Source organism: Poecilia reticulata, chromosome 3 (assembly GCF_904066995.2).
Source record: "Poecilia reticulata chromosome 3, P_reticulata-male-v2, whole genome shotgun sequence".
NCBI lineage: Eukaryota > Metazoa > Chordata > Actinopteri > Cyprinodontiformes > Poeciliidae > Poecilia > Poecilia reticulata.
This window is the reverse complement of record NC_088832.1, coordinates 4,148,125-4,160,767: the sequence shown is the minus strand read 5'-3', so window position 1 is coordinate 4,160,767 and position 12,643 is coordinate 4,148,125. Positions and strand designations below refer to the sequence as shown.

General features: G+C 39.2%; 1 protein-coding gene across 4 annotated transcripts in view; it reads right to left on the bottom strand.

Moving 5' to 3' along the window:
* ccdc102a (coiled-coil domain containing 102A) overlaps positions 1–1,617 on the bottom strand; it is a 47,797-nt gene extending 46,180 nt beyond the window's left edge. For all 4 annotated transcript variants that reach the window (XR_001776476.2, XM_008405025.3, XM_081604951.1 and 1 more), the window contains exons 1-2: positions 1,270–1,617; positions 798–1,178 (exon numbers count right to left, since the gene is read on the bottom strand). Coding sequence is in view for 3 of the 4 variants with exons in the window: in XM_008405025.3 (XP_008403247.1) it covers positions 798–1,178; positions 1,270–1,617 (729 nt within the window). In the remaining variant the exon portion in view is untranslated. The remainder of the gene's footprint in view (positions 1–797; positions 1,179–1,269) is intronic.
* Between the last annotated feature and the right edge of the window lie 11,026 nt (positions 1,618–12,643).

Genomic DNA, 12,643 nt, shown 5'->3' with positions numbered 1-12,643 from the left:
CACCTTTACAGAGGTACCAAAAGTTTGCACTTTAATCTGATAACTGTGAGGCTATTAGTGATTTATTTTTAAATGTTTACAAAGCCCTTTCCACCCTTAGGGCTTAAAGGGTTTTAAAAAACAAGACATAGTTGACCAAAGTGTTGTACAACAGGTAAAACACAAGACAGTTGATTTTGTTACTGCGCACAGAGAAGATGATGAAACCGTCGATTAGGTTAGCGGTTCTCAACGTAGGCGGTACCGCCCCCCAGGGGGCGTTCAGAGGACGCTGATTGCTTTTTCCACTCTGATTGGCTGCTGTTAGGCCTACAGATTTTAAGTTGAATATTCATTGCATTTTTCGTAGACGCCTGTAAAAATAATTTCTATTCCCATGGCTTTTTTGTTCTCTGGGAAATTATTTTTGATGATAAATACAGAAACAAGCATAAAAATCAAAACATCTACAATAGTGATAGTAATATTAATAATAAAATAATAGTCAGTGCAAAGTAGCCTACAAATTCTTTGGTGGGGGGCGGTGAGGGACCTGGACAAAGGCTAGGGGGGGGCTGGTCCAAAAAAGGTTGAGAAACACTGCTTTAGGTACTGAAATAAAATCAGTCTGTGCCCTCTGTTGGTGAGCTAAGGAATCCACCAACCAACTGAAGCTAGGATTATGTCATGTCATTCAAAAAGTCTTAAAGGAAAATAAACAAACAGAAGTAAATCATATATTAATAAAAATAAGAAATACTTTAAACTAATATAATAACATTATAATAGTTGGTAGCACTGGGAACAAGGCCTCTCACCTTCTGCTGGCCCATCTTCTCTCTGTCCAAGTCCACATCCCTCACCGGTTCTGCTTCGGGAGACCCTGGTGGTCCCTCCTCGAACTTGCAGTCTGTTATGACCTTAGAGAGAGACGGTGCCGGGGAGGAGGGGGTAGCAGATGAGGAAGAGGAGCAGGAAGCACTGTGATGGAGAGGTGACAAAGGTAAGTGAGATGTGCCGGTAGCTGAGTGAGAAGTGGGGTCGCCCCGGAGATGCTGTGTCTCCTGGCGCAGTGCCTCGTTTTCGGTGGCGAGCTCCTGCCGCTCCCGCCGGACGCTGGTCAGCTCCTTGGTGAGGGTGTCCAGCCGCTGCCTCAGCTGCCGAATCTCATCCCGAGCTCTGTTTCGTTCTGCACGGACCTGACAAACAGAAACGGCACCACTTAACTAATGGCTTTCTGGACAATCATATATGTAGTATGATTGTCCAGGCTCAATAATCTCTCCTCACCTTACTCCACTTCTCTCTCCAGTTGGCTGTGCAGTCGGACCACCACCTCATGGTCTTTTCCATCTGGGCTGCCCTGGCCCGAGCTTCCTCCAGCTCCCTGAGCCTCAACTCCTCCCTGGTCTCCCAGTCACCTCCAGCTCCTTCACCCAGAGAGCCTAGACCCAGACCTCCAAGTCCAGGCGACAGCAACAGAGGGGGGCTGGAGCTGGGAGTTCCCCCAGTCGGGCTGGGCGTGTGGGCCAGACTGTCTGGGGAGCGGATCCCCCGGTCCAACCCCAGACCAATGCTGCAGAAAAGACTGCCTCCGGCCGACTTCCCGCCTTCTGACAGGTGGGGGCTGGGGTTCATTATGGCAAAGTGAACGACCAGGATAAACAGAGTGAAGTAACAGGGCGGAGATTCAGGAGAGCATGTCTGGACTGTAAAAACCTGGAGACACAGAAACAAGATACATAATGGCTAGCCATGGAAAAAAACAGTTTTCCTGTAACAGTAAGTTGTTTTTCTGTCATTAGCACATTTATCAGCACAAAAGTGGTTGACTGACAGTGCTAAAACACTTCTCACTCTGATTGTTTTTGACCTGAAGTAGTGCATTTTTGTAGACTGCAATAAATATGGAAAAACCAAAAAAGTTGTAAAGCTTCTTATGTAGAGGTGTGCCGATCGATCGGTCACCGATCATAATCGGCCGATTTTCGGGGAAAAGTGCATGATTGGTGATCTGCGATCTTTGGTCCTGTTGCCGATACCGATCACCTGCTTCTCATTTCTCAGCCTGCCTGTGCAGCTGGTCTCCTCTTTCCTTCACACTGCGCAAACGCGCAGCAACAAATCCTAAGCGATGTGGAACTATAACGCACTGAGTGAATGGGGAAGTTTGCCTGTTGCGGCAGAAAATTGAAGCACGTCAAAATGCATCAACACAACGAAGCTAATACGACATAAAAACAATGCCATACTTTACAGAGTTTGGCTACATCGAGGCTCACTGCAGTAAAAAATACATATGGAGGATCAGATAGCAGGTAAAGCAGCGCACAGCTACAAACACTCACCCAGATTAGCATGACGGTCAGAAAGCTAAACAAATAACCCGCAAAATTATTTAAGTCTACAAGCTGCGATGTAAGACGCTGGTTCTGCTCTCGCTGTTGAACCGCTGCTACGCGCTACAGGTAGTAATATTTGACAGACGGAGCGCCGCCAGTGGCGGAGCTAGACTTTTAAAGTTTTAAAGTTAATCATACTAAGAACAATATCTGTCAGAGAATCACCTCTGATCTGGTCGCTTTAACGGACCAGAGACTTTGGAGCGTCTAGCGCAGCTGATCCGCTTCTGCTGAGTTTTCCTCCCGCTGAGGGAAGTGATGAGGGATCAGGAAACGATCAGAGTTCTGCCGTCCTCTAATCACGTCATTTGGTGAATTGTTACTTGATTTCAAAAACGTTCTCGCAAAGAAATAATAAATGTTTTGTTTGATGACTACAAATTGGAAATAAAATTATTTTTTTCTTTGACGGACAACGAAAAAACTCCAGTGCCACCTCTGCTCCAAACTACGAACATCGTCGGCCCCTCTTCGGTTTTTTCTCTTTTTTGCGGAGGATCAATAAATAACTTATTGGTGTTTTACCATCACCACCAGGTATGAAGTGCTTTAGCCTTTGAGTTGCACCACAGCGCAGCACAACTGAAACATCCAGGAGAAGAATATCAGCTTGTTGTTATGAGTATAAAGGAGGCTGGTATCGCGCCTGATAAAAATCTATTTATTTATGTCATCACATGGACTTATATAAAGTTTTATACATTTTCTTTTCATATATTTACTGTTTTTCTTCTTTAGATATTAAATTGACTTAGAATGATTCCAAATAATGTACAGGAATAACCTGGTGCTGTTACATGTCAATCATCAGGGGGAGCCACTGGGGGGGCCAATCAGATGACAGGGGGGGCACTGGCCCCCCCTCTGACTCCGCCACTGAGCGCCGCTTCTGCTCCACCTGGTAGTGACTCTCACACCGAACCTCTGTTTAAAGCTGCAGCATCTAACCTAAAAAATAAATACATTTTACATACGTATTAAAACTTTCGCTGTCCTAACATGAGACAGATAATCTCTAAAACAGTGTTTTTCAACCATTTTTGAGTCAAGGTACACTATTTTAATTGAAAAAATCCCGAGGCACACCACCAACTAAAAATGGAAATAAAGATACTCTGTAGCCGCCTATATTACATATACAGTCATTCTTATCAAAGTCTCTTGAATAGGAATCAAATAAACACAAAAATGTATTATCATATTTTACATTTCTTATTTCAAATTGCACTTAACATGTCCACTTCAAAAATACACCTGAACACTGCCACAACACTGTGGTGTTAAATTTAAAGAAGTTGTAGAAAACGTCAAAGTATTTTACAAACTAATCCACAAGAATCTTATAGCCAGAATATAGAAAATAATTCTTATTCTGAAAGAAGCAATAATATTTGGGAAACATTTCACTTCATATTCACTGTTACAATATGAAGAGTTGCATGTACAAAATGTCAATATCTGTATATTTTACCCACCTAGTGTGAAACCTGAGCATGTTTGGATGAAAACAGCTGATTTCCTGGCAGAAACTGAAGAAAGACGAAGCTCTTCCTCAACATCTCTGTCTCTGGTTTTAGTTTTTATAGTAACCAGGCTTGAGAAGCTCATTTCACACAGATACGTTGTGGGAAATGGACTCATGCTCTTTCCAACTACTGCTGAGCTTCACTGTCTTTTCCATCACTGTCGTCACAGTCTTGCTAGATTCAGTGCTCTCACCGCTACCTGTAACATTCGTGCATCACTAATTCTCGTTTTAATGCAAAATGCTCTGTACCTGCTGCCATCTAGTGGTAAGAACATTACATGATTACGCCGCTGCTACTACTACAGCAGACACTCGAAGATGGCATTATTTGCAGACAATTCATTTTCAAAAAATCTTTTAAGACCAATTACCGTATTTTTCGGACTATAGAGCGCACCATACTAGCACCCTCAATTAAAAAAATAAAATAAAATAAAAACTGGAAGCTGCTCTCGGTTTTCCATTAGGACCCAGCAGAATGCCTCGTCCTAATAAATCTGCTGGATTTATTAGGATTTATTAGCAGTATAAATCTGCTGGATTTATACTGCTCCGTCTCCAAAACCAAACCATGGTTTCGTTCACACCGAACTTAAGTGCAGCGGCTCTATTTCCCTCCTGTAGTGCCAACCCTCAACTTAAAAGCTGCATGACATGAGTTTGAAAATATTTCTCCGTCGTGCCTGCTGCTAGCATATGCTTGTTCTAAATGAAAATTAGCCGTTCTTCTTTGATTTACAATTTTGACTTCTAATGATTCACTTCCTGCTTAGAGAGCCCCCTGGTGGTTGAAGAAAAATCCACAGAAAAGCCCCAGCGGGTACAATCCGCATGGTTCAAAGTTAAGGAAAAAAGTAGCAGCTTTTAGTCCGGAAAATACGGTACCATAGTGAAATTGAATAATTTCCACGGCACACCTGACGATCACTCATGGCACACTAGTGTGCCGCGGAACAGTGGTTGAAAAACACTGCTGTAATAAAATAATTGATCTCCTCCCTGTTCTGCATAATTACTCTGCTCAGTCAGAAACAGCCACTCAGAACTAGCAGTAATCAGCTAGCCGCCATGCTAACAGGAAGTTTTCATTCAGTAACTCTGGATTGTTTATTGTAATGGATCCTGTATTTGCCTTTGAATGTTAAGTTTTATACTTGAATTTTTTTGGCAATGTTGAGAGGTTTTATTTTGGCTTTTCGCATTATTTAGCCTCTTCAGAGCCTTCATATGTTTTCAGTCTGTTAAAGATAGTTTTACCGATAGCAGTACAATTTGCACAATGCCTGTTTTGTTTAGTTTTCTTCTTGGAAAAAGTTATTAAAAACAAGTTTTTGTCTAAATTAAGGTGAATTCATGGTTCCTTTTTCCACATAATGTAACCGGTAGTGTTTATGATTAAAAAAATAATAATAATAATAATTATGTGATCACCCTCATGGGTGATTGGTATCGGTATCGGCAGGAAAAAACCTGATCGGCACATCTCTAATTATGTGTTGCCTTCTTTTATAGTGTGTATTATATCCACACAACAGGGCAGATCAGAAATGCTGCTTCTTAGCACAATACAAAGAGAAAACAAAACACCAAACACTAGGGCTTGGCAAAATGTTTTTACATCAGGTTTCATGGCTACTGCATTAATACATCAATGAGCTTCTCTAAGCAGTAGTTAGCAATATGCTCTTTGCTGCTGAGATTAATGCAGCTAAAACAAGCATTATTTTTTACATCAACTTATAAGTTACGAAACTTTTCCAGTTAAAATCATTTGAAGGCTCAGAATCAGCCCAGTATTGGTCACATTCTTAGCTGAGAAAGACTCACCTGGAATAAATTTAATTTTTGGCTATTGGAATTATGCCCGAGACAAATTAATTTAATCAAAATTTGGCATGAAACTTTGAGTCATGACAAAGTTTTATGACTTAGTCATGAAACTTAGGTAGGGGTGCACTCATTGCAGTTTTCTGGCCAATTGTCAATTACAGATCTTTGAAAATCCTTACCTGCTGATTTTGATTTTGGCCAATACAAATTTTTTCATCTGAAATGTTGCTAAATATGTCAAGAAAGTCGCTGAGTTGGCAACAGTGGGGTGAATATTGTTAACTGCAAACATGCAGACATGATCTGGTTGGTCTGTCAGTCAAACCTCTCTCACTGTAGAGCAGAAGAAGACAGTGGCTGATTTTTTAAAACCTTTACCAATAATCACCAATCTATCAATGTGACATAAATGTTTCACTAACGTCATAAATCTTATTTTAGCATAGAGTGTTTTCTTCACCAAAGTCACTGAGGAGGGATTCCAGAAGTGTGGAAGCATACACTAAGCAATAGGTTATGGAGGACCAAAACCGACATAAGAAATAAAAGAATAAATATATAAAAAAAAGAATAAATATATATTTTGATAAGAATTAAAACCATAAATATATATTTCGTTTTTTCCTTATGCTTTCACATGAATTTCTGTCAAGAAAAATGCATATTTTGCTTAGCCTTTTTTTGCTTCTCCATTTTCCGCTTGCTGTTTTTCCGTTTGCTGTATTTCTGCTGCATCGTTATGTTAATGAGGAGAGCTGCCTTCTATGTCTACTATTGGCCAATAGAGCTTTGGAACCAACGTCACTGCGTCAGACGTGGGGCGTTTAGGTGCAGTCGCTCTGTGCCATAAAAGTCCTCTGCAAGAACCAGCACCACACACACTGCATTGCAAATTATTGTAAAAGTAAGTGACTGCTAGTATACTAAAACCTTTTACATAAAATTATGTTGTGCTTTCAGTAGCTATCAAATAACATTAAAATGAGTGATGGTGAAATCATTTCTAGTGCAAGCCCAATTATTCATGCATCACTGGCTCCAAACTTCTATAACAAACATTTCTTCTTTGTTAGTCACAGAATCTTGAAACTGAGCCAGAGGGAAGTCTCCAAAATTTAAAACAGAGGCTGGGCTTTAGGATTCTTGATTAAGCCTGACGAAGAAAAATAGCTTAACATTCCACAAAAACAAGCTGCACTTTTCCTAATGAAAGAGCAAACATAATCTTAATCAAAATATATATTTTTATAAGTGGGAATATAAAATCTACAGACATGCATGTCTCTAAGTTCCTAAAAGGGTCTCCTGCAGATAAAATCAAAAGTATGCTGCCTTGCAGAGTTCATATCCATTCCACATTTTAACAGTTTCTTGCATTAAACCACAAACTTCAACTGGATTTTGGTCTAACCATTTGTGACCACCCAGCACAATTAAATAAATAACTATTTTTTGCTAATTAAAATCTGAAAAAACTCATGCATGTATAGCCATAAATCACCTTTAAATGAAATTAGGAATTACCAATCATCAGCACTCCATTTGAACAGCTAGGAATGGACATTCTTGGCCCTCTAGAAAGAAAGTAAATCAGGCAATCATTATATGCTTGTGATACTGGATTGGGCTACAAAATATCCAGAGGTCTTTCATTTGAAATCAATAAAAGCCAAAGCAGTTGCCTTCTTTCTCATACTTCTCTTCTCACTGGTTGGGTTTACCTCACTGATTGTTGAACTAACCTTCTGTCCACTTTGTTGAAGTAGGTGTACGAACCCCTTGGGATTAAGGGTCGGAACTCAACTACACTTCAAGAACACTTCAGACCTTGAAACAAATCTTATACAAGTTTGTCAATGAAACTGGTACAGACTGGGGTTAGTGGCTACCTTACCTACTTGTTGCATATATAGAAGCACCCTACACAGCAAAAACCCCAGTGTTGATTTAACTCCCACAGAGTTGATATTAACACTTTTTTTGTGTTTATATAGTCCACACTCTTCAGAGTTAAATTAACACCTTCAAAATAGTTACATTTTTAACACTGGATCAGAGTTAGTTTTTTAACTCACAAAACAGAGTTAAATTAACTCTGTTTGGGATGCAATGGTTAACACTGATAAAATAACAAAAATTAACTATTTTGTTAGTGTTAATTTAACACTTAAATTAACAAACACAATGTTAGGTATTTACTCCAAAATGTGTTACTTTATTATTCTGGTTAAAATAAATTATAATAAAGTAAAACTAAAACAAATAAATCAATTTTAAACAATTGTTTTATTTATGCAGCTGTGTTTCCAACATTTTACCCCTTGTACAGTGAACAAACATTCATTAGCATTCCATACGAGCTTTGAATATCAAAAGGCTTATAAAATTTTAGATCTGGGATTTTCACAAGATATCTTTCACTATAAAAAACCCTGAAAGCATGAAAATGAACAAAGGTCTCTGTAAATAGCTGTTTAGGTAACAAAGAAAAAAAGTGATTGTCAACTAAAAATATATTGCTCATCTTGCTCTCAAGTCCTCCACTCTAACTGATTCCTTCATTTTGCCAACATCAATGTTATACAATGCAAAAATTTATAAAAATTCATTAATGCAGGGTCATAACAGACATAACACAAAATGTCTTTTGAATAACTCATCAAATGCTGCAAGAAAGCAGTTTGCTTGGCATGGGATGAGTCACTTATCCACGATGATGTAGAGGATGTCAATCTTGCTCTTCTGGCATCAAACAGAAAGGAGGCGTGGCTGCAGAACCCGTTGGTCCCAGAGATGTTCCTCTAAACTGCAGCATGACTAAAATTAAAGAATACATACACCAAACATAAGAAACCAGACATACAGCTACAACCATTATAAAACTTTAAGGATTCATACAAACCAATAAAAGAAATTTATGTTTTCCCAGACATACTCAAAGCTGCCATTTTATCACCTGTTGAACGTAATGTCTATAAAAGCAAAGTAACAAATTATTACACATACTTTTATTTCAATTACCTTATAAAAGACAGCAAGTCTCTCGACTGCACCCCACACACTGATTCCTGGAGACTTCAGATGGTTTTGGAAGGAGATGTCACCATCCTCAGGTACTCCTCTCTGATTTGTTTAGCAGGAAGGTGCCTAACAGATTTCATTTTAGTGAAAAAAGTGGGACTTTTTAACATAGATTTAGAAGTGCAAAAACACACTTACCTGTGTTTATTAATCCTGTGAGCCATCAATATGTTCACCACTTGTCTTCTTATGGCATCACTGAGGGTTTCTGTTGTTCCAGACTTTTGCAGAACTTCTTCACCACCAGACATCTTTTGTCGGGCACTTCAACCAGCTATGAAATGAAGAATAATTAAACAAAAAGAAATACATGGAGAATTTAGATTACCCAAAAATGGCACAACATGTTTAAAAAGTTTAGGGGCACACTGAAATCATGTTACCTTTTTAACAGACCCTGGATTATCAGCATTCACAGGTTTAGACAAAGCAAAACATAACTTAAGTCAAGTGTTCCCCTAGGTGTAATACTCTACGCACGTTGGAGGACGTAACACGTCAGCGTTGCTACCTATCAGCCATGTGAATGTACAGGCTGGTAGCATTTACATTACCATACCCAAAATTATGATTTTAAATTATACAAAAATAGAACTATATTTTTCACAAGTACACGGCCCGATATTTGTGTGTGTGTGTGTGTAAAAGTTGCAGTTACAACAGTTGCTGTTGTAAGTGCTACAGCTGCTAACTAGCAACCCACAAAAGGGCTGCTAGCTAATACATCGAGTATAGCCGTTGCAAAATAGACGTATAAAATTAGTGGAAAAAGTTACATCACTATCAACTTAAAAGTGCTTAACCAAAGATTTAAGAAGTTGTACTTACCGTTTAGAACAACAGGAAAAGGAAAAAAGAGGGAGCGGTTTTCAAATTTCACTCCAAGGAAGACGAAGGAGGGAGGAGCTTATTTTCCTCCCATCAGAGTTGATTCAACACCGATGGAATCAATAGAGCTTTGGAGCGTGACGTCACTGCTCTAGTCGGAGGGGTATCAGTGCCATCTTTGGTGTCCATAAACAACAGTCTCGCAGTATAAAAACAACAGTCTTGCAGATTTTTTTAATCCAAGATACTTAAAATAATTTAGCTATGGTAAAAACTTGCTGCGTTATTGTCTGTAATGTCCGATCACATGACTGAAACGATAAAAAGATGGAAAACGGACTTTCGTTTCATTATTTTCCTGCATGTTTTCGCATCCACCTAAATAATGTGTAGTTGCGCCACTGATGAAATGGATCAGCTCAATCCAGACTGGGGTCCAGCGCTGAATATGGGTCACAGCGAGGTAAACGGCACAACATCGGACCGACATGGGCGTCAATTAAAGAGGCGATACAGCAAAACCGTCAACAAGTTACTGAGACTGTTTTCATTATTTACCCCAAAAGAGGTAAATAATGAAAACACAGTAGCGGAGGCAATAGAAGAGGAGCAAGTTGGAGAGGATGAGGAGGAAGAAACCCAGGAGAGAAGATCAGCAAGGCTGCAGACTGAACAGGAACCATTTGGGTTGAAATGGTAGGAAGTGGCTGTTTTCTCTTATTCAATAATTTAATGTATTAAACATTCATGAATCGTTTGATTCAAGCTCTTCAAGTTGCATGTAAACAGGTGAAGAAATGAATCATATTTTAAGTAAAAAATAGATATTTAAATATTTCAGGTAATAAATATGAGAGATTATATTTTTAAATAAATATTTTATGTGATTAAAGTAAACAATTATATAATCAGACATCTGTCAGGACACTGGGTTTGTTTTGCTTTTCATTTTATTTATCTTCATGTTTTAATTCACTTTAGTTTAGCCCTCCATGGTCATTTTGATATTATTAGAGGTATAGAGTGTAGTTATTAGAATTATATTATTGCTTTTCCTTGTTTGTCCTAGTCCATCTCAAGCCTTCTTTAATGACTATAGTTTAATTAGGGGCATGCCATAGCAATGCATAAGGAGAGCAGTACTGACTTGCAAAGCAAGTCAGTACTGCCTCCATGCATTGCATGGCAGGCACCTATTGTTCTACACCCAATAGAACGCCTCTTTATTAGGGGCATGCCATAGCAATGCATAAGGAGAGCAGTACTGACTTGCGAAGCAAGTCAGTACTGCCTCCATGCATTGCATGGCAGGCACCTATTGTTCTACACCCAATAGAACGCCTCTTTATTATTATTATTATATATTTATTCTTCCGTCACCGTTAATGCGGCTCGTACCGCTGTGTGCCCACCCACAAAAGTGGTATCAAAACGTGCGGCTCGTACCCGAGAAGGGAGCTATTACTTTTATTGGGGATTGGAGTTAAAATGATTACATAAATTAATAAAAACTAAAAAATTTGAGATTTTGTGTCTCACAGAATCAGTAATCTTTCTCTATGAAACACACACACAGGACTGTTTATGGCTGACTCAAAAACCCTTTTTAAATCCCCCTCACAGGCATAAATATCGCCCTATTGGTCTGAAAGTTGGTCATAACATAGATACACATGCCTGCTCATGTACAATGTTTACAAAATTTGCTAGGGCTTATGCTTTTTGTCAGGGTCCTTCAGACTGACGCCTGGTGTCTCCCAAGTATAGAAACTGTGTCTGAAGAGGATTTTCCCGCTCTTTGGCTCTCACAGCTGCAGGGGATTAATTACCATAGCAACAGAAGAACAGAGTGTCTGGAACTGCAGCTCCCAGGACTGCACTGTAGGGTTTTCTGGTATTTACAACTGCTTGTGTTTTCAGCATTATACTACTGATTCAAGACTATAACCATTACACATATGTCCCCCATGTTAAAATCTGACATAAATAAGAATAAATAGCTGATTAAAAGTCTATGGACAGAAAATAACGTCGCTGCTCCTTTAAGGAACCAGCGGCACAGACGCAGCGCCTGCGATGCTACAGATCACAAACCTGACAGAGAGCGGAAGAGGATTCGTAGGAAAAGAGCGGTGATGCTCAGCAAGGCAGGTCATTAGCATTTGTACAAAAGTTAGCATTTCACTGTCTATGACTAGTGCACTAGCACTTTTACCTAAAGTTAGCTTTTACCTAATTTTCTCATTAATTAGAAATGTTTAGTATACTGAATAGAGTAGTAAAATTAAAACAACATGGTCGTGTTGCTCCACATCCTACTGCCAGCATTTGAGCTAACATTAGCATATTGGCTAATTTTAGCATATGCATCAATTTTAACATAATGAATGGTACAAGTACAGATTATTCTACATGCTTCTGCCTCTCCACAGGTTATTGACTACGTTGCAGCTTTCTTTAGCATTAATGCTAATTTTTAGTATAAAAACACTGGCTCAAAGCCGACGGGCACACTTTGGCATGCCCCTTTAAAATTTCTGCAGGAATTTTCTAGTTAGGGGCATGCCATAGCAATGCATAAGGAGAGCAGTACTGACTTGCGAAGCAAGTCAGTACTGCCTCCATGCATTGCATGGCAGGCACCTATTGTTCTACACCCAATAGAACGCCTCTTTATTATTATTATTATATATTTATTCTTCCGTCACCGTTAATGCGGCTCGTACCGCTGCGTGCCCACCCACAAAAGTGGTATCAAATCGTGCGGCTCGATGCCGAGAAGGGAGCTATTACTTTTATTGGGGATTGGAGTTAAAATGATTACATAAATTAATAAAAACGAAAAAATTTGAGATTTTGTGTCTCACAGAATCAGTAATCTTTCTCTATGAAACACACACACAGGACTGTTTATGGCTGACTCAAAAACCCTTTTTAACTCCCCCTCACAGGCATAAATATCGCCCTATTGGTCTGAAAGTTGGTCATAACATAG